The sequence below is a fragment of the Nycticebus coucang genome, chromosome 4 (assembly GCF_027406575.1).
Source record: "Nycticebus coucang isolate mNycCou1 chromosome 4, mNycCou1.pri, whole genome shotgun sequence".
In the NCBI taxonomy this organism is placed as follows: Eukaryota; Metazoa; Chordata; class Mammalia; order Primates; family Lorisidae; genus Nycticebus; species Nycticebus coucang.
Genome location: NC_069783.1, coordinates 117297072 through 117324480, shown reverse-complemented (window position 1 = coordinate 117324480; position 27409 = coordinate 117297072). Strand labels below are relative to the sequence as shown.

At 51.6% G+C, this 27409-nt stretch overlaps 1 protein-coding gene across 1 annotated transcript in view; it reads right to left on the bottom strand.

Annotated features, from left to right (window-relative positions):
• Positions 1 to 24086, bottom strand: part of DTX1 (deltex E3 ubiquitin ligase 1) — a 36997-nt gene extending 12911 nt beyond the window's left edge. Inside the window, exons 1-3 of the mRNA XM_053589044.1 lie at positions 23871 to 24086; positions 22380 to 23375; positions 4590 to 5268 (exon numbers count right to left, since the gene is read on the bottom strand). Coding sequence (XP_053445019.1) covers positions 4590 to 5268; positions 22380 to 22638 — 938 coding nt within the window. The 5' untranslated portion in view covers positions 22639 to 23375; positions 23871 to 24086. The remainder of the gene's footprint in view (positions 1 to 4589; positions 5269 to 22379; positions 23376 to 23870) is intronic.
• Between the last annotated feature and the right edge of the window lie 3323 nt (positions 24087 to 27409).

The window sequence follows — 27409 nt, the reverse complement described above, 5'->3', positions numbered from 1 at the left end:
ATTTTTTATTTTTTTTATTAAATCATAGCTGTGTACATTGATATATTCATGGAACATCATTTACTAGCTTCACAGACCGTTTACCAAGTTTCGAGTTGCTGTGAAAATTAAGAGAGATGATGCCCGGAAAAGCCGTGAAATGGAGCCTGAGACACAGTGAGTGCTCAAAAACTGGAAACAGGCCCACAGCTGTCCCTCTCCCCCCGCCCACCACGTGTGTGGAAACTCTGAGTGTGGTTCCTCTGCACTGGACATTGACCCCCTCAGGAGACAGGGCTGCCCCCCTCCCCCCGAGGCTGCCAGCTGGCTTTTTGCCCCTGTCACAGGGGCAAGTGGAAAAAAAAAAAAAAAGAACCCAGCCAGGTGGATACTGTGTCCCCATGTGACCCCAGGCAAATCAATCCCTCTCTCTGGGCTTCCTTCCCGTCTCAACCAAGGCTGAGGTGAGGATGCAGGTGAGAAAATGAGGTCAGAGGTCCCTAATGAGCTCACTTCCCCCTTGCACACTGATGCCGAGAGAGGATTTTGAGGGGGTTCTGCATCTCCATTAGGCCCGCTAAGCCTGCACGTGTGACAGGTGATAGGTTTAGCTCTTTTGGGCAGATGGAGAAACTGCGGCTAGAGAGGTGAAGCCCCAAGTGTGCCCAAAGTCGCCCAACCTGGAAAAGACTCTGGGTTTGTTTGAGTCCAGCAGGAGAAGAGGGAGGGAGGAGAGAAGGAGGGGAAGAGGAGAGGCTGAGAGGACAGGACGGTGGGAGAGGAGGAGCAAGAGACAGAGACAGAGAGACAGGGAGACACAGAGAGATACAAAGGGAGAGATCAGAGACACTGTTAAGGGCTGAATTGAGTCCCCCTCTAACCCTCAGGACCTCAGGCTGTGACTGTGTTTAGAGATAAGGTCTTCAAAGCACTAATTAAGTTAAAATGAGGCCATCAGAGTGGCCCTAATCCAGTAGGGCTGGTGTCCTCATAAGCAGAGGAGATTAGGATACGGACAGGTGCAGAGGGAAGACAAGGTGAAGACCCAAGGAGAAGATGACAAGCTGCAGAGGGAGGCCTCGGAAGGAACCAGCACTGCTGACACCCTGATCTCAGACCTGAGCCTCCAGAACCGTGAGAGAATACGTTTCTGTTGTTCAATCACCCAGTCTGGGCCACTTTGTCACAGCAGCCCCAGCAAACTGATACAGACTTAAAAACACAGACAGAGAGATTGGGAGGAGCAGGGCCATGAAGTGGCCTGGGGGCCAGGGCAGGGTGCGGAGGCATGGCTGCCTTGCCCCTCCCAGGCTGCACCTAGGTCTCAGTTGCCTTGGCAATGAGAAGCTTCAGCCTGGAGGAGCCAGTGTCTGCTACCCCCTCCTCCTTCCTGTCCTCCCCTCCCCTGGCATCAGGCTTGCATGGGTCCTACCCCTCAACCAACACTAAGCTGGGGGGTCTTTAGCTCTGGACTTCCTTGGAGATGGAGGGGTGGCAGCCTTGACACAGCTTGTGTAGTTGGGGAGGGTCTGCCAGAGGGGCTGGGTGAGACTGAGCAGGGTCTTCGTGTGTCAGGAAGGTGAGGGAGCCCTTGCTAGTTCTTTTTCCCCCATCTCCCACTTTCTAGGCTAATGTCTGAGCTCAGGGAGGCTCAGAAACTATCCCCAAGGGGAGGGGCAGAAGAAATGACGACAACTGTTGGGGATGAGATGTTTAAGTATTGGGGGGCAACTCCAAGAAGAAACCTTTCTCCTCCTGAGAGCCCTCCTGAGCTCAAGCACACTGTATAGCATGCTGCCCCATTGCTGGCAGCACCACACAGTCTAGCATTTGGAAAGAAAATCTCAGCCCCATTGTTCTATAATGCAGCCTCTATCTGTTTGTCGTCTCCAGAACCTATCTCCACTGCTTTGCATGTGGAGTGCCCTGTGTGGGATGCCCTCCCCCCTCTCACTGGCACCTCACACCTCCCTTATAGTTGCACATGCTGCATGTGAAACTTAGTAAATGTAGAATATAAATGTCTTAACACAATAACTAAGAAGATGCTGGGAAGGCTAGGTTAACCAGTGTGATGAAAATATGTCAAATGGTCTATAAAACCAGTGTATGGTGCCCCATGATTGCGTTAATGTACACAGCTATGATTTAATAATAATAAGAAAAAGTACATGTTACTATAAAAAAAAAAGTTGCACAGCCTTTCTCCACACTGGCTACCTCCTCCCAGAGGTCTTCCCTGACTACCTACCCCATCCACTGCTTCCACAGCTCTTCCCTCTTGCTCCAGAGGTCATGTCCATTTACTCCTATACTTCCCACATGCTTGTCCATCTGAATGCCTCATCAGGACATGGGCCTCGTTTGTCTTGTTCAGCTTGTTCAATTACATAGCCACAGTGCCTATTTGGAGAAGTAACACCAGGCAATAAAAGCTGAGTAATTCTCAGACTGTTCTAGAGCCAATGGCCTTCAAAGATTTCATCATTGACTATGAAATTCATTTCACCTGGCAACCTGGTAAACATGCAGAGATGATGCACAAGGTTCATGGAACAGTTCTTGTCCTTACTATGGATGATACCTGCCAATATTTTCTATTCTATTCTACTCTATTTTATCCTATTCTTTCTGTTCTGGTTACAACTTTCTGATTTCTTAACCCACTTGTGGATCACAACACTACTCCAGAGAGAAGTTCTCAAATTTGTGCTACAGAGGTATCTGGAACTTTCCTGGTTTTGACTCCTCCCACACCCACATAGGCTTGTTGTCCCACTCTTTTTGTCATTTTGGGACATCCAGGCTGCTATCTACAAGGAGTCATAACTGGTGCTATAGCCCCCCCCCCCCCAGGGATCATCAGATGGTGAGTCTCTCTTGCAGCTCTGGGCAACACTCCCCTGAGAAACCTTCCCTGACCCCCTCAGGTCTCCTCTCCATTGACAGTGGGCCTGCCCTCATCTGGGCTCACACAGGGGGCCACCTCTGTCCCCATGACCCTCTCCTACAGAGGAATGACCTGGAGGGGAAGAGAGGGGAGGAGGCAGGCAGGTGGTGGTGGCTGCAGCCCTTCTCTGGAAAATTACAGTTCCCCCAGCCCCCATTCCAACCTTCCTCCTGGATCAAAAGTAGTCCTAACTGCCAAAGCTTCACTGCTGCAGGTACACACAGTTTCCACACAGTGGTGAATTCTGCACCCATTGACAGATGATGAAACTGAGGCTCAGTGAAGGGGAGTCACTCACCAGAGATCTCACAACTCAGAAGTGGCCAAGAGGGGTTTGCACTCAGGAAGTCAAACTCTCAAAGGAAGGAAAGGGGAACAAAGCTGTCTAGTTTAGGCTCTCAATCCTTCCCTTTCCTAAGCCTTGGTTGCTCCTTAATAAAAAGGGGATAGGGTGACCCAAAGGTTATATCCATATCTGACCTGTTAAACAATCCCCCAGGCCATGCCATGGTGATTCATACAGAGTTGGCTTTTGTCACCATGCTCCTCTTCCTCCTTTTGGGGACCACAGCCCCCAACCTCCTGGTCTTTTCTCTTTTGATCTGTCCCAAATTTGAGGTCTTTGCTCTTCCCCCTCATGGCCACTCAATTCCCTCAGGGTCTGGTCCTCTGTTCACACTGACTAAATCTGGGCTCCAGGGTGGGCAGCTGATAGCTGCTCACTGTGTCCTGAGGCTTAGGACACCTTAACCAGGAATTTCCAAACTTGGTAGGACCTGGGTTCCCTTCTTCAATGAATTCCTGCTGGTAAAGCCAGTTCATAGAAATTTTTCCAAAGAGGGCTGCTTTGGCTAAAACAAGAACTGCGAGACTGGCTGATTTCCAATCTCCTGCCTGCCTGATTTCCAATCTCTCCAGCCCTCACTATTCCAGGTTGCCCCAGGAGTCCCTGGAGCCCAGTTTAAAAACCAGAGTATTAACCCACGTAATGGTGATAGTTCAGGTGGGGCCTATAGGGGAAATACTTTGGACAAACAGCTAATGCTTGCTTAAGCCACATGTGGGATAGGCATAGACTGGGACAAGGACAGATTGACTCTGAAGTCATCTAAAAATCCTAAAACAACACAACACAGACTCTGCAGTCCTACAGGTCTCAGCTCTAATTACTCCTCTTCCCAGGGATGACCCTGAGAAGGTACCATACTTCTCCCAGCCTCAGCCTCCCCATCTGTAATATGGGCATGAGAGAATTGATTGGGAGAATAAGTGAGGTGATGCAGATAAGAGTTTAGCAAATAAACATGGGATAGGCACAGTTGTGGATGTTGTTATTATGGACCCATCACTTGTGAATTGTGTGATCTTGGGAAAATGACTTACTCTCTCCCTTGGCAGTGTCCTTATCTGTAAATTGGACATAATGGCACCGACCTCATGGGGTCCTTGAGCATCAAGATAAATGCGTGGGAACATGTTAAGATGCTTAGTTAATGCTTGGCACAGAGTGAATACTTAATAGATGCTCTATATTACTCGTCATCATCGCTATGATCTAATTCTGTGCTCTGGCCTTAGGGAGCAGCTGCCGCTGGGTTTGGTCCTTGCCTGCGGGCGACAGACACAGAGTCTTCCTCCCCCCACCCCCGTCCCATCTTACCCCGGAGGGATGGAGGCGCGCCCGCTCACGCTGGTGGCGCGCTGGGGTCCCGGCCGGTTGAGGTTGTTCTGCCCCGGGGTGGGCGCGCCGCTGGGGGCGCTCGGGCTCCGCGGGGGCGCCGCGGGGGTCGGTGCGGGCTCCGTAGGGCCGGCAGCCGGCGCGGCCCAGAGAGCGGCGCCAGCGAAGGTGGCGCTGGGGCGCACGGCGAGCGCGCCCGGCGGCCCTCCAGGTGGAGGCGGCGGCGGCGGCGGCGCAGGGGGCGCCTTGCGGCGCTGCGAGGCCAAGATGGCATTGGAGGCGGCACGCGTGCTGTTGACCAGCAGGCACTGCTGGCACGAGCAGGGCTGGCCAGAGCTGGCGCCCACAGGCCACGACTGAGACTTGGGAATGGAGCCGACGGTGAGCGGGTAGGCCAGGTCCAAGCGGCGGCGCAGGCGGCGACGCCGGCGCGTCTGGCGGTTCATCTGCGACATACTGTTGAAATAGATGAGGTAGCAGAAGCCGAGCGACGAGAGATCGAGCCACGGGTGCTGCTTCTCGTAGGCGTTCTGGATGGTGATGCAGATGTCCATGTCGTAGGCCGTCCATGCACCGCCGTCGTTCTCCCATTCCCACACGATGCCCTTGCCCGGTGCCGACGACGGGTCGTAGAAGTTGCGTCGCACCGGTCGCATGGTGCCTGCGCTCGGAAAGGGGAGGGGAGGACAGCCAGAGAGGAGAGGGGTGTCAAGACAGGCTCTGAGGTAGGGGCTTCACAGGCTCTGGAGGGTTGGGGAAAGACGGGGGTGGGGTGGGGACTGTTCAGACAGGGTGGGGGCAGGCACAGACGGAGAGCAAGGCCATGTGGAGAGGTGGGCGGCATGCAGTGCTTCTTTCCTTCATTAGGTCACTGATTCATTCATCAGTCTGATCATTCAATAGTTTATTAGTTCATTTACTCATTCAATAATTGTTTCATTAGTTCATTCATTTATTCATGCCTTAGTCACACATACACGTGTTTCTCCCTTCATTCATTCAATACTTCTTTCCTTAGTTCTCCCAATCCTGTTTGCAGCCATTCATGCTGCTTTTTATTCATACCTGCAGGTATTCTGCAACCTCAGCTCACTCCTTCATTTACCTCCACCCTATTTAAAAGTGCACCCCCAGACTTTCCCCTCCCTCCTTCCTTGCTCCATTTTCTCCATGAGATGTACTTTATATTTTACCCATTTTTCTTGGTTTCTGCCTCCTGCTAGAATGTCATCGCCACAGAGGTAGGGATTCTGTTTTATTTACCGCTGTATCTGAGTGCGCTGTGAGCACTTGCACTCAGTAGGTGCTCAAGAGATATTTACTGAATTAATGAATGAAATGTGTAAGCTAATGAATCGATCCATTTGGCATTCAGTGATTCTTTTATTCCTCCATTCACTGTGCTCACCCCTGCATTGGCCATTCCTTTGTCCACTTCTTTTTTTCATTCGTTTGTTCATTTGTTCCTTCCTTCAAACATTTGCTGACTGTCTGCTCTTTGGAGGGCTCCACACTTAGTGTTCGTTCAGGAACGCCATGATAATCTAGCCAGGTGGGTATGTATGCACCCCTGTCAAGAATGAGGGCACTGAGGATTTACTGCCAACCACTGCTCCATGTTTACCAAAGATCTAGGCGCTCCCTGTGATCAAGGCTCGACAAGAAACTCTGGGTTCACCAGAGATAACTTAAGTTCTAGACTGTAGAACTTCTCAGAGCCTTTGGTGTGCTCTGTGTCTTGTGGCTGGTGCAATGAAAGACTTTTGCTGGGTTCATTCAGCACACCTGCAGAAAGGCTGCACACTTGACTGCTCCTCCACTGTGGGCAAGTTCCCTTAGGACTCCCCAGGCCTCAGTGGCCCATCTTGAAAACGGGATGGTGTTAATCATGAGCCATTTCTCCCCTGTTACACAGACCTTTTGGTAGGATTCAGTTAGAATAGCCACAGAGGGTCTGTGTGGGGCCCCAGGGGTAGGAGGCCGACAGACCTCATTTCCAGTCCTGACTTCTTGACTTTCTATCTCTGTGATTGCGGTCAGGTGACTCAACATATTTAGGCCTTAGTTATCTCATCCTGAAAATGGGCCTGAGTACTTACTTTCCTTGTGGATTTGCTAAGAGTATCAACAAAGATAAATATGGTCTCTACTCTGAGGATTGCAAAATCCGCAATCTCCAGCCTCATCTTCTCTCCTGAGAGCCAGGTTCACATAACCAGCTACCTGCTTGACATCTCCCTGGGGGAGCTCTAACAGGCACCTCAAACTCAGCTTGGCCAAAGTGGAGCTCTGTTCTCCCTGCCCCAAACCTGCGCCTCCTGGAGTCTTCCCATCACAGTTCCTGGCAGCTCTGGCCTTCTGGCTGCTCATCCTTGGACCCCAAAACCTTGGACTCAACTCATCCTTGATTTCCTACCTCATACCCCATATCTAGTATGTTGGTAAGTCCAGTCATCTCCGCCTTCAAATACACCTGCATCTGACTGTGGCTCCCCAGTGCACTCACACTACCTGGTCCATGCCACCGTATTCCTTGCTTGGACTATTGCAGTAGACTGATGACTGGTCTCTAATACAACCCTTGCCCTCATAATCTTTTCCCATACAGCAGGGGAACACAAGTCAGATCACATCCTTCCTCTGCTCAAAAATCCTCCAGGGCCTCCATTCACTTGTTATAAAAACCAAAAGTCCTGATCACGACCTAGAAATCCCCACATTGTGAGGCCCCATCTTCCTTTCTGACTTATTCCTTACCTTTCCCCTCACTTGCTCTACACCAGCCACCCTAGTCTACTTGCTCTTCCACTGTTTAGCCTCAGGGCCTTTGCACTCGCTGTTCCCTCTGCCCAGCATATGGCCTCACCATTCCCTGATGTCCTCATAATTTCCTCCCTTCTTTCTTACAGACACGTGTTCAAATACCACCTCTTTGGAAAGACCTTCCCACACCACCCCTCTAAAATGGCTGCCCTCCTATTGCTACCCTCTTAGCTTGCTTCATTTTCCTTCCTGGCACTTAGCACTAGCTCACATGATCTATTTAATCGCATGCTTTCTTTATATGCTGTCTCTTCCTACTAGGCTGTCAGCTGTGAGCTCAGGGATCTTGCCTGTTTTGCTCACTGCTGTGTCTCCAGTGCCTGCACACAGTAGGCCCTCACTACATGGAGGGTATGTCCATTGTTAATTGGCATCTCTCCAAGGTGCCTGGCCCATGGATCTGCAGCCATGGTCCTCCCGAGGATCCCCTTCTCCCTTCCTCAGGCTTCTCTCTCCTGCCATGAGTGAGTCTCTGGAGTCTCCAGACTGACTGCTCCTCACTTGTGTCCCTACTCAGGGCTAATGAGCTGGTCCTCTGCCCTCTTCTCTATTAGAATCCCATGAGCTACAGACCACCACCTGCCAACTGAACAGACCTGGGGAAATGGAGGCACAGAGCTGTCGACATGAGTGAGGCAGGGTGGAGGGGCTGTGTAGGTGCCCGGCCCCAGGAAATAAGGTCCCTGGGCTCCTATGATGGATGTCCCAGCCAATCATCTGAAAACTTCCCTTGGGCCTCCGGGTCAGCCTCATTCTAATGTCTGATTTATCATTTCAATTACATGTGAACATATTGATTTCTTCCCTAGCAATGGTGCTTCTTCCAGGGCAGGCCTCAGAGGGAGGGGATTGGTAAGAGAGAAATCCCTGGATCCTGTTCCCACTTGCTCCTGTGTGCTGTCTTCCCCTCTCAGGGCCTCAGTTTCCCCACTTGCAAGATGAGGGATTGTGATGGATAATCTTCAAGTCTGATGTATCTGAAATATTATTACGAACTTCCTGGCAAGGGTGAAGGTGCTGGGAAGTGTAACTCCTTGGATGGGAAGGGCAGAGATGGGAACTTGCCTTGTTTAACTAACTCTGTGTAGCTAACTCTGTGTCCTGAGCTAGCCAGGGTAGGTGCAGAGTGAAGTGGTTAAACTTAGAAGTCTTGCAGGCCTTTTGTGAATCCTGGCTCCATACGTAGCCTCAGTGTACTTATCTGTAAAATGGAGATATACCTACTGCAAAGAATTACTGGGGGGACAAAATAACATGACATAACACTTGGCACATAGTAAGTACTCAATGAATGCTAGGTGCCATGGCTGTTATTGCATATATTACTCACTTTCACCCTCCTCTAGCTCTTGTTCACTTGATGAACTCTTATTCATCCAACAAAGCCCTTCACATGCCCAACACTTCTTCCAACTAGTGCTATAGTTGGCTTTTAATTGTATGTCTATCCTTGTACTGTCATTAAATTATTTGTTTTGGTTCTTAATCATCCTCACTGGTTGATGACTTTTTGGAGGACAAGGACCTGGCCAGATCCACAACTCTGTTTCAAGAGCACCAGGCACAAAGCCTGGTGCAAAAGAAGCATCTGCAACTGGACAGGGCAACCTATTTGGCACATGTGAGGGCTCAGGGAGAGTGGAGAAAGGGAGGGTTGGGTTTGATAGAGTGGAAGTGGAGGCTGGAGCAGGAGCAGCCTGTGCGGGCAGTGGCAAAGCTTCATGAGGTCCGTGGGGAGGTCTCTCACGTGGGGCAGAGGGTTTCCAAAGTCAACGTTGGCCAGCTCTGCAGCAAAGGACTCTGGGAGCTCATCAGGGCCAGCCAGCCCAGGCCTCCCTCTCTCCAGGGCTCTATTTACCAGGTATCGATTTTCCTGCCTGTTTACTGGTAGTTATTAAAGGCTGTGTCCCTGGAGTCCTTTTGAAATGAGATTGGAACCTGGAGAGCTGGAGTAATTAGGGCAGCTGCTGTCCTCCCACTGGGCCCTGCACCCTGCAGTGCCCGCTGCTGCCCGGCTGCCCATCCATCTACCTCTTGGGCCCAGGCTGGCCATGAACCAGGCCAAGGGGGGGGCAGCCAGTTCCCTGACAACCTGCTTGGATGTCGATCTCAAGATTTCCAAGGGAGCAGTGTTGGAAATGTTACTTCTCCTCAGTGGCCTTGGCCTAGATTTTTAGCCAGAACAATGGGTCTAAGAAGGGGCTGGAGGTTCTTTAGCCTGGGAGATGGGCAGGGTTTCAGGTTGGTGGCCTAGAGGTGAGAGCAGACCTCACCTCTCCCTGGGCTCCAGGCATCTGGCTGTGTCTGCCCCAGGGTCTGCATCTCTGTGGCAGTTAGAGACCTATGTCAAGCACAAGTGCCCTTTCTGGGCTGGTGTCTGTGTGTCTGCTTCTGTCGCATCCCCGCCTTCCCTCTCTTCCCCAGTTTCTTAGCAATGTTTGGCTGAAAAAGTTTAATCTTCTTCCAGCTGAACTAAGGGGAGAGGGCTTTGGTCAATGTTAGCAGGAGGGTTGCAGGAGCTGGGTCCCCTGAGATTGAGTGTGGGGGCGGCCACATCCATAGCAGCCAGTGACCACTTAGTGCCTGGTGAGAGAGAGGGACAGAGAGGCACAGAGAGGCACAGAGAGACACACACACCCAAAGAGAATGCCTGAAACAGGCCAAGACAAAAATGGACAATACTGAGGTGGATACAAGGACAGCTGGGGCTGAAGAGACAAAAAGAAAGGAAAGCCTGGCTTGGCGCCTGTAGCACAGTGGTTATGGCGCCAGCCACATACACCAAAGGCTGGTGGGTATGAACCTGGCCTGGGCCAGCTAAAGCAACAATGACAACTGTAACAACAACAACAAGAACATAGCTGGGCATTGTGGCAGGCGCCTGTAACTTGGGAGGCTAAGGCAAGAGAATCGCTTAAGCCCAAGAGTTTGAGGTTGCTGTGAGCTGTGACACCACGGCACTCTACCGAGGGTGACATAGTGAGACTCTGTCTCAAAAAAAAAAAAAAAAAAAAGAAAAAGAAAAAGAAAGGAAAGCCGAAACTGGCAGCTGAGACAATCAGGAAGCCCAGGGCAAGAGAGAGAGTAGTGAAGAGCAATGGGGTAGAAAATATCAAAATAACAAGAGTTAACTAACACTTAATGACACCTGCTACCATGCCAGGTGCTGTGCTTAGCAGTTGACCACCACTCATTCATTTTACCCACACACCACTTCTTCCAGGGAGGGACCAGGATTATTTCTATTTTACAGATGAGGTAACTGAGGCCTGGAGAGGGGAACTCTTGGGAGGGTGAGAGCAGAGGGCTTGGGATGATGCTCCACTCGTGGAGTAAAAGAAGGCCCAGGTTGGATTGGTTCTAAGGGGTTCAGCTTAGACAAGTGGTAGCCTAGTCTAGGATACTCTCAGTGACAGGGAGCTCACTACCTCAGCTTTGCTCTTACTTGCTTAGCTGTGTGTGGTTGGTACCCTGAGAGCATGGTCCTGATCTGACCTCCCAAGTCCCTACCTGGAGGGTGTGTGTGTGGGTGTCTCAGCCCCCACCTCTTAGCCATAAGAGGCAGCTGACTCCAGGGAGGGGGGAAGGATCAGAGCCCTCTTGCCTGCCCCTCAGACTCCAAATAGTTCCTCCCTGAGCTGGGCCAGCCTCAAGGCCCAGCAGAGAACCCCTCCCTTTGGGGGTGGCTTCCTAGAGGGAAGTGATCTCATATGGGGGCACCCAGATCCTGCTGTGAAAGGGGGCCTAGAAGGGGGGGCCCGTCGGAGGCAGTCATGGGACATCCTGTCAGGTGGGGGGCTGAGGCCTGTGACTGGGGGTTGGGTGGTGAGTTGAGCATGATTGAGCACCCACTCCTGGATCCGGCCCCAGTGAGAGACTTCACTGAATCCTCCACCAACACAGAAGCAGTAACAATAATAGTCACTCTCATTTTTCTAGATCCTAACAACCCTAGGGTGTAGGGACACTATCACCCCCTTTTAGAGGTGAGGAAACAGGCATGGAACAGTTAGGGACATCCCCGGGGGGATCTGCAGTTAAGCGGTCCAGCCAGACTCATACCTAGGTCACTTGGCTATGCCTGACTGCTCTGATCTATTCTCATGAGCCCATGTTCTGGAGGAGGAAACTGAGGCACAGGAGCTTACCCCATGATAAGTGACATAGCTGAGGTTCCAACCCAGGCTGCTGCATGACCTTCTGTAATAGCTGCCTGTCCTTTAATTCCCTGCTGATTATCTAAATGGCTGGTCGACTCCCTCTAACAATGCTGAGGACAACACAGCATTGTTGAGTATAAAAGGTCTGCTTTACTGAGTCCATCCACTGTGCTAAGGGCTTGCACACTTCATCTCCCAGTCTCACAAGAGCCCTAGGGGTATACATTATTATTAGCCCCATTTGGCAGCTGGGAGACTGAGGCCCCTTGGGAAGATACGGAAGTTCCGCTGAGGGCTCTGTCTCAAACAAACAAACAAACAAACAGAGTTAATTTATATGAAGCACTCAGAACAGTGCCCAGCGCTCTGTGTTTACTGGCCAGGCTGGGATTAGAGCTGCAGCCTGTGGATCCCAGCCGCCTGCTGGCTGCTGCCTACATGCAATCGATCAATAACCCCGCAGGATTCTGTTTCCTCCAAACTCTCCTCTGGGACTCGTCAAGCTAAGCTGTGGCCCATTAGTGGTTTCCGCACGTTTGAAGCTGGCCGCATACTCCAAGGATATGTGGAGATGGGGTCTCCAGCCTCACCTTGGGAAGGCTGAGAGGCTGTGTGGCCTTCACACAGGCCCCCACCTCAGAGGCTGCTGGCAGTAGGTGGCAGGCTGTGGCACCCCATGGGCTCTGTGTGTGTGTATCTGCGCGTGCGCACGCAGTGGAGTGGCTTTCTGGTCACCTGCTTTGCACACAGTCAGCTCCAGCTGAGAGCAGGAAATGGAGGGGAAGGGAACAGAAGGGTCCTCCACCACCTCAAGCCCTCTGAGCTGGTCCCTTGGGGTCTGTGAAATGTGTGTAATAGTAATGATAACAGTAAACACAGAGCGCTGGGCACTGTTCTGAGTGCTTCATATAAATTAACTCTTTTTGTTTGTTTGTTTGTTTGAGACAGAGCCTCAAGCTGTCACCCTGGGTAGAGTGCTGTCGCATCACAGCTCACAGCAACCTCCAACTCCTGGGCTCAAGTGATTCTCCTGCCTCCACCTCCCAAGTAGCTGAGATACAGGTGCCCGCCACAATGCCCAGCTATTTTTTGGTTGCAGCAGTCATTGTTGTGTGGTGGGCCCGGGGTGGATACGAACCCCCCAGCTCAGGTGTATGTGGCTGGCGCCTTAGCCACTTGAGCCACAGGCACCGGGCTCATATAAGTCAACTCTTAATCCACAAAACAATTCTATGGGGCAGGTTTTTATGATGATAGTGTTAACAAATGTAAGATAATAATGATAATGAAAAACACTGTTATCATTTGCCTTATGCAACTGCTGAAGCACAGAGAGGTGCAGTGACTTACCCAAAGTCACACAGCAACCAAGGCAGGACTGAACCCCACCAGGACAGGAACTTCTCCCCACTCCCACTACCACTGCTGTGCCCATACCACCATCACTGTTTGTCTGGACCATTACAGGAGCCTCCACCCTGTGTCACAGCTTCCACTCTTTGCAGCCCAAGAGCATTCTCACATGGCAGCCGGATGAGCTTTTACAAACTCAAGTGTGACCATGTCACTTCTCTGCTTAACACCCATCAATAGTTCCCTAGTGCCCTTAGGAATCAGCCTAAGCACCTTAGCTCAGCCTCTGAAGCCCATTACAAGCTGTCTGCACAGCCTCACACTCTAACCACACCAAAATTCCAGCCATTCTCTCAACATGCCTTGTGTGGCTGTGCCTCTGTGTATTTGCACATGCTGTTCCTTCTGTCTAGAATACCTTCCACCTGCCCAACATCACTGCCCTCCCAGCTGAGTTCTTTCTTAATTCTTTTGCCTCAGTGCAAGCACTCTGCCTTCTTGGAATGTTCTGGGCCATCCTTGGAGATAACCACTTTCTCCTTGAGGCCTGTGAAACACCTTGTACCTGCATTACCCCCATTAAATCACACAGCTCCCTAGGTGCTGAGGCATCCTTGTTCCCTCCAGCCTGGCAGCCCATCCAAGGCTGGGCTGGTTTTCAACCTCCTTACCATCCTGCTGTAGCCAGGGACATAGGAAGGTAGGCACTTAGAAAATGCTAGATGAATGAATGAATAACCAGACACATACAAATGAACCTAATTGAATGCTACACATGACTAGGCTGGAGGTTGCAAGCTGGTGTGGATGTGGTTTAGTTCTGGTTCATGTGCTATTTACATTTTTAAAAAGTGGCCAACATTTAAAAATTAAAGTAGACTCCCACAAGTCTGGATTTTAAAACTCCAACACTATCCAAGGATGTGACCACAAAAATTGTCCTCCTTGGCAGCAGTTAGCAGAAGCTGAGTTATGCTTGCCCTATTCAGGCCTTTGGATATTTACTGAGCACCTACTGTATACCAGGCACTGGAGAACAAGATAGGTAAAAATCTCTGCCTTCTGAGACACTGCACATATTTCTATTATTTGTAAGCATCTAAGTTTGCAGCCTCTGCATAGTTGGGCAAACTGAGCCACAGAGAGAGAAACTCAAGCAAGATGAGCTAGCAAATTAGAGACAGATCTCAAACTCAGGCCCCCTGACTGCCATTTCCCTGGTACCAGGTGGCATGAATGAACCCTCATTCCGAGAGCAGAGGAAGCTGGGATGCTTACTTACCCCAGCTAGGGGCGGGGCTCCATGATGGTGCCATTTTGGGTAAACCCTGTGCTTCCCCTGACAATGTTCTGCTTGCAGTTGGAGGGAGAAGAGACAAAGGTTCAGTGGCGGCGGGCCTGCCCTGTCATCAGGACAAGAGGTGGCTTTGCTGCAGCTGCTGTCAGGACTGTCCTGGCCGCCTCCTTTGATTGCCTTGCCCTTTGTTCTGCATCTCAGGGTGCTCGGCTCCAGGGCATGGTGCCAGACTCCTTCCTGCACCCCGTCACCAGCTGCCACTGCTGTCTGGGCAGGTAGAGGTAGCAGCCTGGAATAGCTCCAGAGGGAGGACCAGAGGTGCCGAGAGAGAGTAAGGCTCTTGGCAGGGTAGGAGAGCAAGGACAGAACTGTGCAGGACCCAGGGGAGACCCAGCCCCCAGCCTGGCAGCTCCTAGAACCCCAAGGTCAAGAATAGTCCCATATCCTGGGACTTCCTTGGTGCCTGGCCTTCTATATCAGACGGGCCTTGGGGACAGAGATTTGTGTCTGTCCTGTTTATTGTGGCATTGTTTGTGCCTGGGACCATGCCTGGCACATAGTAGGTGCTCATGAAATTCCTATCAAGTGAATGACTATTGACCACAATCACAAGAATTAGGTACAGTTGTTCCTTATTATAGGTGAGGAAACTGAGGCTCAGGCGTGTGGTTTACCTGTATCCCCACCCTCCACAATTCTTAGCAAGCTGCTGGGACAATAACCCTGGCCCTCACCAACAAGGTTCCCTGAGGCAGCAAGTTCCAGGTTTTGGGCCCCCTGTGTTGGCTGATATCAGGCAGGTATAGCTGGAGGCTAGCAGGGATGTCGTGTAATTGGGAGGCTGGGTAGGCTCATGGTGGGGTGATTGTCTAGTAGCTTAGAGTCTGTCCTGGGGACTGGTGTGACACAGGAGCTGGGCAGAGGAGGGAGGCCCAAGGAGACACGGAGGTGGATGGGGAGGCCTGGAGCACCATGCATATACCCAAGAATGGCAGCCTGGGGAGGGAATTAGGGACCCCATTGCCTTTCACCTGAATGGCACAGGGAGGCACAAGTGCCCAGTCCCGTCCCACACTCAACTCCCATTACCTACCCATCTGGCCCCTTCTGCCTCTCATCACATTCTCTATCATCTTCTCATTGGGATCCCTCCTTACCACCCCACCCCAAAGTCCCACCATGTCCCCTATTTCTAGACTCCACAGCTTGCTGGGAAAGCTGAGGCTAGGGGATGGGAAAAAGCAGGAAAAACAGGGAGGGGGTCAGGAGGAAAGGGAAAGGGTTGTGAGGAGGCTGTTTCCCCTAAGGCCCCTGTGTCCAGGTGCGCAGGGTACAGGTGGAGCTGTCCAAGGTCCTGGGGCAACCAGGATGAGGCACAGGGCAAGCTTGGGAGGTGCCCTGCCCACTCCGCTGTAGGCCAGGGTCTGATCTCAGGCCCACCCCTTCCTAGCTGGGGCAGGTGGCTTCTCACCTTCCCGCTTTAGTAAAATGGGGTGACACCCTCTGCCTGGGTGAAGGGAGCTTAGAGTGTAGGAAGTACCAGGTCAGCTCCTGTCCCACCTGCTCTGCCTCTGGCCTGTGAAGGCCCATGATTAACGAGACTGTTCTGCAGTGTGGCTGTCAGTCCCCCAGGGCCTGGCCGCTAAAGGGCAGCACCTGGCAGGCCAGTCTGCCAGGTCACTTCGGGGCCCAAGAAGCCTCCTTCAGCCCCTCCCCCTTCGGTCCCAGCCTCCCTCTGCCACCCATCTGAGCTCTCCTGCAGGGCCTTGCTGGAAGTGTTCCTCCCAGCATTCTATTTACCCAAACCAGACCCTCTTGCAGGACTCCTCCTCCAGGAAGTCCTCCTGTCAAAGGCCCCAGGACACATGGCCAAAAGCACCCTACACCTCTCCAGTGAGGCATTTAAATCTTTTCCTCTTTGTGCATGAGTGCTTGCTATGTGCAAAGTAGTATTCTCTGTGCTTTTACCCACATTATCTCATTCAATCCTCACGACAACCCTCTCAGGTGAGAACTATTCTTATCCCCATTTTACAGAGGTGGAAACCGAAGCCCAGAGAGGTTAAGGGGCTTGCCCACAGTCACACAGCCAGCAAAGGGCCAAACTGGAATTCAGTCTGTATCTGTTGGCCTCATGAGTCAGAGGGTTCAAATGATATTCCCATGAAATCTATTTGCCTTTATCTCCACTAGACTCTGAAATTGATTGATTAGACTCTGGATTAATTTTGTCCTTCTACTGAGTTCCTAAGACCCAGCCCAAGGTCTGATACTGAGCAGACACCAATGACCATCAAATAAAAATATGATGTACTAAGGTATCAGAAGAGGCTCCTGGAGCTAGACAAGTAGCCTGAGGCCAAAGGCATGGATCTGCAGTGGTGGGAACACAGTGATGGGTGGTCATGAGAGATGCTCATGTATGGATTGGCTGGACCATTCCCCACCCCCACACGCATAGTCCTCCTTGCCTCTGGCATCAGGCCCAGCCCCTGGGATCCCCATCCCCCAGACTGGTTGGGAGAGGGTCCCAAGAGGTTTTGCAACCAGGGAGATGGGCTCTGGAGGCCTTCTGGGTAGCACAGGCTGTCCTTTTGTTGGTCCAGACCCTAGCAACAAGCCACAACAGAGAAAGAGAAGGGGGAGGGAATGCTTTCAGCCCTGGCAATGAATGTCACATTGTTTTCTATCCTTGAGGCCTGTGTGGGAGGCCTAGGTCTAGCTTGGCACTGATGGGTGGTATGACCTTGGGCAAGTCACTCACCCTCACTGGGCTTAAGTGTCTTCATCTGGATTCCACATTTCAGAAGTGCTTTCCCTAAATTCTAGAGGCTGCTTCTCCACTCTGGGTGGCCCTCTGTCTCCCACAGCCTAAATGTCTTTGTATGGGACCGTCCCCTAAGGGAAGGGACCAGGGCTGAGTGAAGCCAAAGCTCTCTCAGTAAGGATGTAGGCCTGGGAAACTCTGAAACCAGCTACCACCTGTCACTCCAAACCGACAGCTTGGGAGCACCAGACACAGCCATGCTTGGAGGCTTGGGCACAGCATTTGTGGATGGTCCCAAGTCTGGCCTTCTTGGCCTCACCTGTCCCATCTACAGAGTGTGAAGAAGGCCACCATAAATCCCTCCATCAACAGATGGGGAGGAACATGGGAGACATCAGTCAGGTAAGTGCCCCTTCCTTGATCCCAGCTACATGAGGCCAGCAAGCAATTTGGGAATTGCCAGGGAAGTGTCACACTTCTGTCCAGCTGTGTGGACCTGGTGGAAAGCCCATGGTCTGGGTGCGGCCCTTGGGAGCCACTGCCCCAGTTGCGGGTGGAGGGGGGATGCAAATGATCCCCAGAGAAGAAAGCCATCCACAAACCTTTCCCCCACTGCTGGTGGTAGCCAACTCCCTCGCTCCAAGACCCTGATGGCTCCCAGGCTCCAGCTCAGCCACCAGCTGCAGGGCCCATCTGGTCAAAATTCATAGCCCAGGCTTTTTCATTCGTGGGATCTTGGTTTATCTGTGGTAGAGCCAGCTGGAGACAAGGGATGATGAGGAAAGCTTTGGGAGAAACTTAGCATATGTCCCAACAGGGCAAATATTCTCCATGCCAATCGAGTCAACCACCCATTCTTACCTCTAGCTCTGCCCTCCAGCCCTCTGCCTGGGACACCACTGTTAGGGCTCTAATGATCTAACATCATCTGTTCCAGGATCACAGCATTCAGCTTTCATGCAGGGGGGCTCCACTTTCCAGTCCAGACTATTGGGTTTGGATCTAGAGGGCTTCAGAGAGAGAACCTCACCCCCCATGGGGAGCAGTGAAAACAGCCCAGCAGGGAAAAGGCGAGAGTTCAACAGCTGAACAAACAGCAGCCCCCACGGGGCCAGGGCCTGGCCTCTCCCCTGTGGCTCAGCCTGACACCTGGGCTTTCTTCCACTAACTTCATGAGAGGCATGTAGATGGGGCACTTGTGGGTCAGTGGTGTGCAAACAGGCTGGTGCTGAGTGTGTGTGTGCACATAATTGCACAAAGCATATATTTTGGGCATTTTGTGGCATCAGCACCATCTTACCCCATGGGCAGGTTAAGAATATGTGTGTGCAGGGGTCAGTGAACTGCAGCCCACAGGCCAAATTCACCCACCACCTGCTTTTGTGCAGCTCAGAAACTAAGAATGACTTTTACATTTTTTTTTGAAAAAAGACTATTTCATGACCCGTGAAAATGATATAAAATTCAAATTTCTGTGTTCACAACTAGTTTGATTAGAGCACAGCCACACTCATTCATTTACAAATTGTGGCTGTTTTCACACTATGAAAGAGTTGACTAGTTACAACAGAGACTGTAGGTCCCACAAAGCTTAAAATATTTACTATCTAACCCTGTCAGAAAAAGTCTGCCAGCTTCTCCTATGTTAGGGCACTAGCAAAGCCAGGGCAACTTTCACCCAAATTAAAATTTGGCTTCAATGAAAATATCAAGAATTTTACTACTAGAGATTCTGGGTGAAAGATTGTGTTCATTTTAGCACATACATACAAGTTTTGGGTTTTACAATTTTATATTGGTTTGGGTAAGAGAATGGGGAGAGAGAGAAAGAAAATCTATGCGATTTAGAATCTCTTGTCTCTGTTGCGTACATAGTGGTGAGCACATGCTAGGGGGTGATTAATTAGTTGACATTTGTGGTGATAAAATTGGCTCAATTCTCTTTATTAATCTAATAACGCTGTTAGAGATTTGATGCTCTCACCCATTTCATGGATGTGGAAACCGAGCCCTGCAAAGGTGAAGACACCTGCCTGCAGACACACAGCTGGCACTCAGGTCTGCTCCTTGCCGGTCCAGGCTTTTCCCCAGACCATTAAGAATGAGGACAAGATGTACTTTCTTTCTTTTTTTTTTTGTAGAGACAGAGTCTCATTTTATCGCCCTTGGTAGAGTGCCATGGCATCACACAGCTCACAGCAACCTCCAACTCCTGAGCTGAAGCGATTCTCTTGCCTCAGCCTCCCGAGTAGCTGGGACTACAGGCGCCTGCCACAACGCCCAGCTATTTTTTGGTTTGCAGTTCAGCCGGGGCTGGGTTTGAACCCGCCACCCTCGGTATTACCGACGTAGCCACAGGCGCTGCCCTTTTTTTTTTGTAGTTTGGCTGGGGCCGGGTTCAAACCTGCCACCCTTGGTGTATGGGGCTGGCGCCTTACTCACTGAGCCACAGGCGCTGCCCAAGATGTACTTTCTTGGTAGTGTTTTGCTCCTGGGTAAAGTCAGAGTGCAAACTATAACATATCTGGCAGGGAGGCTTCTTGCCCCTCCCTCTAGCAGACTTCTGGGCATCCCAGGTCCTCTGCCATCCCCAACAATTCCTTGGCTTTCTTCCCTTGCTGGTGTGGCGGGGGGTCTTGGCAGGGTCCCAGGAACCCATTGAGGAATGAGTGTTTTTTTTCCCTTTTCCGGCAAACATGGGGCAGGTGTGGAGTGAACAGCTCAGGGGAGGGGTGTAGGGAAGTGACTGGAGCTGAACTTCTGGGGGATCCAGTGAGGCTGAAACATAAAAGTGGTGCTATTGTGCTATGAGGATAAGTGGCCTGCTGAAAAGGGGATGGAGGGATTTGGGGAGGGAAGGGACTCAGAAACATAAGCAGGGCTGCTCCCAAAGGGGAGGAGGATCAAAGGCAAAGTTGTCAACTTGGCAGCCTCAGGAAGGTCTGTCCCTGCTCTTAAGGACCATCCTAGCCCCCTCTCAAGTGTCCTCAAAAATTCCCACACCCAGCATTAGCTCTGAACCCACAGAATACCAAACCACTAAGCAAGGAGAAAACCTACTGCTCTCAGGTCCCTGCCTACATCTCCAGGATAAAACAGAGAGAATGGGGCAGGTGATGCCCAATACTTCTCACTTTCCATGAGGGCCTCAGTGCCCCTCTGGAAGAAGAGGAACAAGGAAAAGATAATGTCTTCCCTTGCACTCAGGATCAAATTCAAAGTCTTTTTCATGGCTGTCCAGGCTTGAATGTCTGGTTCTTGCTTCAATGTTATCTTGTACCCTTGTTCCCCATGCTCCAGATGCAATGGACTTGAATGTACTCTGCTCCTCCCCACCCCAGGGTCTTTGCTGGTTGTTCTCTCTGCCTGGGACACTGGCCCCTTCACTCATTTAGCTCTGTTCAAACATCACTTCTTCCAGCTGGCCCCACCTCCTGAGAACTCCTAGACCAGGCTTGTTTCATGCTTTCAGATCTTCAATGATTATCTGTACGACTGTGTGTTTTCTTGCTCCCTGACCACACCAGGACCATCAGTGTAGTCCTGTCCTGAGGATGCTACTTACTCCCTGCTGTACTCTAGGGCTTAGCACAGAATCTGACACACAGCGGGAGATCAATAGGTGAGCACAGGATTCAATGTATGAATGACTATCACCACTGGCGAGTGACTTTCTATAACTCTAGGTCAATGCCTAGAGTTATAGAAACAGATGTACTAAAATGTAACATCAATAAGGCATTCATTATGAACCTGCTTACGTGTGTCAAGATTTGGTGAACACTCTGTAGGTACCAAGCAATGTTCTAGAACAGTCTATAGAAATTTGTTGCCATGATGCAATATTCTGGATCTATGCTGTCCCGCATGGTAACCACAAGATACATGTAGCTATTGAGCACTTGAAGTGTGGCTGGTGTGACTGAAGAACTGGATTTTACATTTTGCTTAATCTGAATTGACGTAAATTTGAATAGTCACCCGCAGTTAGTGGCTACTCTACCGGACGACACAGCTCTAGAGAGAAGGAAAGCATCCTACTGTCCCCAGGGTTGTTACATGCAGTTCTGTCATCCAGAGATTCACTGGAACTTCCCCAAACTCAACCAGCTGGTTTGTGGGGGGGGGGTCAAACTTGGCAGCTTCCATGAGGCAGGACCTCACTACTCCCCAGAGCCCACCAGGCTTGTCACAGAGACCATTGGGCAATGACTCAGGCAGATAGCACCACAATAATGGCAAATCTCCAGAAAAAAAATAGTGGGCCTGAGAGTAGGACCTTAACATTTTTATCACCATTGCCACCTATTACACTGCCACCAACACAGCCATCGACAGCAGCATCATAGTACCCTGATACAATCACCAGTACCACCAAGCAACACCCCCCTCCCCCGCCACAGGACTACCTACCCACACCATATGGCCACCACGACTGCCACCAACATCATTCTCTCCATCATCACCACCCCCATCACACCACTTCCAGTACCATCACCAATACAATCATCAACCTCACCACCGCCAATGAATTCCACGGTCAATACCACCGCCACCACCAACACTGGCATGCCACCGTCATCCTCTCCACAGTTACCATGACCCCACCACCAATGCCACCACTGACATTACCACCAGCACAACCACCACCATCATTTCCTCCATCATTACCCTTCGCCCACCATCAAAACCACCAACACCCCCTTCCCCTAATAATCACCGCTGCTATTTTTTCACCCCAAGACCATCAACACTTGGGGTAAGTATAGGATACCAGTTAAAAGCTCAGGCTCTGGAATTCAGTTGCCTCAATTCAAGTCCCAGCTCTGAGTTTAAATCATTCAGCTTCTGTGAGATTCAGTTGCTTCATCTGCAAAATGGGACTACTAATAATAATAATAACACAATAATAAGACTTAACTGCCTGTGATCGTTGGAAAAAAATCAAATGAAGATGTGCATGGAAAACCCTTATTCTACATTCATTGAGTGCTAATTCTCTTCTAGGTTCTGTGCTCAGCAAGCACAATTTTAGTCCTCACACTGCTGTGAGAGATTGATCCATTTTGCAGATAAGGAAAGCGAGGCTCAGATGATTCAACTTGCCCAAGGTCCAACAACTAACGTAAGAGGCTACGTTGGAATCCAAGTCTTAAACCGGACTTGGCAAAGACTGTCATTTTTTCTTGGGGAAGGTGTATGAGGGTGGGAAAGGGGTGTTGGACCAGAAGATTTGGCCTTCCAAATGTCCCAGCTCCCTCCTTACGGATTCAGGGTGGGATTTCAGCCTCCTGCCATGAAAGGTGGTGGCAGCAGCAGCGGCTGCAGCCTGGTCCCAGTGGATAGGATGGGGAGGGGAGCAGTGTGCTCACCTGTGTCCTGACGAAACTGGTGCATGGACTGCAGGTCGATGATGTAGGGCACCAGCTGTGCATCCACCTGTCCCAGGACTACGGAACCTCGGGCGTCCTCCTTGAGCACATTCTCAATGTGGTGGCACACAGTGGCTGTGTAGGGCCGCCAGCGGCTGTGCTCATTCAGCCACTCCCACACCACCACCCGGGCCACGTTCTGTGGTGGGAAGCCCAGACCGTTCATGGGCACCATCCCACCCTGGCCTGGCCGTGACATGGCCGCCACTGCCTCGGGGGCCAGGTCCTTTGCTACTGAGGGCCCAGCTCCTCCTGGGCCCAGGAGCAGGCAACAACTTCCTCTCTCCCCAGGAGAGGACTGTCTGGCCTCTTTTCTAACTCCGAGGCCTCTCTGAGGCCTAAAGGCCTCAGTTAAAGGGATGTGGGGTGGGGTTCCAAGCTCCAAGGACCCCTTCCCCAGAAAGCTGTCTCCGAGAAAAAGGGTGGTGCTCTGGGAAGCAGGTGTCTTTTTTATGATGGAGGAAACAGAGGTGTAAATTTCTTGGCCCCCTCAGCAGGCTCAGATAAGCCAGTGAAGCAGCTGCCCCTGTTCTAGGTTCAGCCTCTTCTCTGCTGGTCTCTAGTCCTTCTTCCCAGCCAGGCAGGGCCTGTCACCCAGGAGGCCCGTGTCCCCAGCCTGCTGCTCCTGCAGCGCTCTGTGCTCCCAGCTGCGTCCCAGACCCTGCGCCGGGCTTCAGTGGAGGGGGTTTGGGGGTGCTCGCCTTGCTGCGGGTTCAGGTCTCCCCACCCCACCGCAGCTCCTGCTGAAGGGGGCGTCCTTGTTCCCCCTTGCTCCCTCTCCACCTTGTCCTGAGAGGCCCGGGTGGCCGCAGAACGCACGGGGGAGGTGTGCGGCACGGACACCCAGTCAGTACTCCTGGGTTGGGGCCCCGGGGACCAGGGGGACGAGGGGGGCGGGGGCCCGTGGGCACGCCCCACCCCACTCGTGCTTGCGACCTGCCGGGAGACAAGAAGGGGAGAGGGCCCTTTAAGAGGAGAGCGGAGCACCCCCTCCCCCCTTCCCAGGAGAGCTTGGTTGAGAACAATGGGGAACCCGATGGGGGCAGCAAGGGGCATCAGGGGTCGCCCCGCCCGTGTTCCCTTGGGGCAGGCCCGAAGAGAGGACTGGGGCTGGGAGCGCGGTTTTCGTCTCTCCCTGCCAGCAGGACTCCCTCCTCAGCTCCCCAGCGTCCTCTCCCCCCAGGCCCGCACCCTGCCCCGGGATGCGGGGTGCGGGAGAAATGCGGGGATGCGGGCGCTGCGGGCGCTGCGGGCGCGGCCCAGGGCCCCTAGGGGGTCGCGCCACCTATGGGGGCAAAGCCAGGAGCTCGATCGTCACCGCCTCCCACCCTGGGGGTAACAGCCACTCCTCTCCAGCCCAGACCTTCCCGAGCCGCGCGCGAGCCCCGGCGGGAGCCGTGGGTGGGGTCCCTAAGCACCCTGCGCGCTCACCGCCTCTCTTCTGCTGTGGCTCCTTCTCCCGCTCGCTATCCAGCACTGCCGCCTCCCGGGCTCCCCCCGGAGTGGGAGGGAGCCGCGGTCCCGCCTCCGCGCCCTTTCCCTCCCAGACCCCTCGGCCACCACGCCGGGCTTTCCACGCGCGACAGACTACCCGGCGGACGGACGACGCAGGAGCCGGCGGACGCCGGGATCCCGCGGGTGGGAGGCGGCTGCGGCGCGCTCGGGGAGGGAGAGGGGAGGGGGCGGAGGAGGAGGAGGAAGGGGAGGAGACAGATCGTGGCTCTGAGCGCCGCTGGAGCTGACACGCGAGTCCCCGGGCGCCTCAAACCCTTTGCTAGGCCCGTCTGGTACCCCAAGAGGCCTCCTGACCCCAAGCAGAGCGTGAGGCAGGAAGTAGGGTGTTTGGGGGTCACCTGCTCGAATTTATGTCATCTCTGCATTCCTTCCCCAATCCAAGGCCTGGCACCCAATAGGTGCTCAATAAGTGCTAAGTGACTAAGATCCAAAGATCTTACGCATTCTGGGCTAGCCTCCTTTTCCCCCTCTCAGTATTCGTGCAGGTGGGAAGGGGCTAACAGGCCGATTCTGAATCAGACTCTGGAATCTAAAGTGTACAGCTGAGAAGACTGAGGCCCAGAGAGAGTAAGGAACAGGCCCAGGATCCCTGCAGGCTCAGACACCAATCCAGATCTGATTCTCCTGCCAGTACTGAGTTAGCCAATACTGGCCCCACATCCCCCAAAGCACTCACCTGCTCCAGGTGAGAGAAATGGAAACAGTATCCTGCGGGGAGGGGACCTGGGCCAGGAGGCAGAGACCCTAGAGTAAGGGAAGGGCAGATGACTATCTTATTTACAGCCACCTGCAAGGTATAGGTGCTCAATAAGTGCTCAATAAGTGGATGGGAGGGGCTGCCATTGGAGTTGAAGTGTTTCCCTTCTCTGACTACTTAAGGACACAGATCAGCTGACGGGTAGACCACCTGGGGCTTGCTGGTGTTCAGATTAGGGACAATGAAGGATGTGTCAGGGAACTCTAGCATGGGCATCAGTGGCCTGTTTGGGAGCCTGCCCAGAGCACCCCACACTCCTTCTCAGGGCAGAGGTGATAAGCCAGATGAGGTCAGGGACAGACTACTTGGGGGTGCTGTCCCAGAACTGAACTTTGGCTTTCTGGTCAGCTGGAGTGACCTCCTCTCCCAGGCCCCTGCTCTATCCTTCAGCTCAGTGCTGGTTGAACTTTCCCAGATTGGCCAATGATTCTGCTCATTTTCAGCTGCCTTAAGACTAAAAAGAGAGAGACTCTATGTGAGGGTAGGGCTGGGTCTTCAGTGATAATATTCCAACAGATGACTGAGCTCTGGGATTTTAGCTTAGGGTTCACCAGTGGCTTTCTGGGGTGGGGATCCATGAAAGGCCCTCTTCCCCAGTACAGGCAAACTTGCATGTCTCCATTTTTCTGGGAAGAAGGGCTCTGGATTTTAGCAGATTCTTTTCAAAGGAGGTTATGACCCCAAAGATTCAGAGCCAATGCTCAACAACTTAATGTTACAGAAAGGAATCTGGGGACCCCAGAGTGGGAAAGAGATTAGCATAAAGCCACCTGGGCATTTAGCAGCAAATTGGAAAGAAGAATCTAAATCTCTGGACTTCCTGTCTAATGCTATTTGAAGTCTGTCTAAATTTCATCTCCTCCAGGAAGCCTCTCCAGAATTCACTCAGTCTTCCTGTGTTCCTTTGCCTATGACACCTTGTACCACAATTAGCGTCTTAAATGAAACCTGTCTCTGCTAGAGGGAGACGCCCGTGAGATCAGCGACTTAGGTTGTGTTTATCTTGGTGTGGTGCGGCTGATACTCATTACATATGATGTCGCTTATTGAGTGTCTATTACGTGCCAAGCACTTACATAATACTACTCTTCACAAATTGCCTCACCTGGTAGGTAATATTGTCCTCATTTTACACATGGAAAAAAATACCTCTGAAGCTTAGAGAGGTTGAGTGACTCGCCCAAGTTCCTACAGAAAGTAAGTGGCAGAGCTGGGATTTGAGTCCTAAATTCCATTGTACCCCCCACAATACCATGCTGCCTCTGTGTTTGCTGGGCGACTAATGAATGGCAGCCAGCTGAAGATCTGGTGCAGCAAGGACTTTAATGGCCCCGCTCAACTGGCTTTGGAACATCTGGAAGTGCAAAGCTCTGTTCCCAGGGTACCCTGGGAGGAGAGAATTCCAAGAAGGAGGAATGAATTTGGCTACCTAGAAGCCCAAAATTCACTGGGGTGATGGCTCAGACCCCAGTGGAGAAGCCAGTAAGACAAAGCAATCAATCATCACATCGTTTTTTCCCCCACTGAGGCATTTTGTTTATATGTATTTATTAGTTCTCTAGAAAACTAATCCTAGGATTTCCCTCCTGTGTGTTTTCATCTTGCTTCCTTGTGGTCCATGATACCAGCTGAGGTTGTCAGTATAGTGAGATCAAACCAATGGGATGGGAGCAGCTTATTCTGCCATTTTTCTAGATCTTTGAGTTGCACATCAAATATGGTGCTGATCACTCCATATTTGTTTAACCTGCCTGGCCTGTGAGGTCCATGGTGATTTTCCTAGCTCTGTGATCATTGACGGTTTCCAATTTGCTAAAGTAACCATGCTTCATCATCACAATTAGAAACCAAATGATTTAGTAGCACAACCTGAAAGAACCTGGTGTTTGCCTCCTTCTCAGAATTGTTTGATGCTCTTGGGAGCATTAGCCAGGACGTTAATGGGCACCATTGTGGCAGCACGGAAAGATAGCAGAAAGATATGAATTGATTTTTTTGGTTCTGTTACCCATGACATTCATCCATCTCTGCATCTATTCACCCATTCATCTCTGCATTTGTGCATGAAATTTCACTACATTTCCTTCTATCCATCCATTTCTTCATCTAGCCAAAAAAAACCCCAAAACCAAAAACAAACAAACAACAACAACAACAAAAATATTCAGAGCCTTCCTATGTGCCAGGCACTGGGCTATTAGCTTGGGTTATACAGAATAACCCAAACAGCAGGGTCCTTGCCCTTGTGGCTCTCCCTAGTGGGAGAGTCAGAAATGCATCAAACAATCACACAAAATGTAGTTCCAAACTTTTGCAAGGGTCATTGAGGAAAAGTTCAGTATAGCACAAGGATATCTAATGGGAGTCTTATCAGGTTTAAGGAGTCAGGAGGCTTCTCAGAAGAGGTGATGTTTCAACCACCCCCCGAAGTTTCCATAGGTCTTAATATGGCTAAGCCAGGTAGGAGGAAGAATGTTTATGGCAGAGGGAATAGGGAGGTGTAAAGACCCAGAGGCCGGAGAGCCGGGTGTGTCAGAACAACACAAAGGAGACGGGGTGACTGCTGAGAATGGACAGGTGTGGGTGTGGGGCAAGGTGAACACAGATTCCTGGGTCTCATGCTGAAATTTACATTCAGCCAGAGTCCAGCGGGCATCTATGGATGAGAAGAATGGCCCACTTAAGAGGTCTGGGTCTC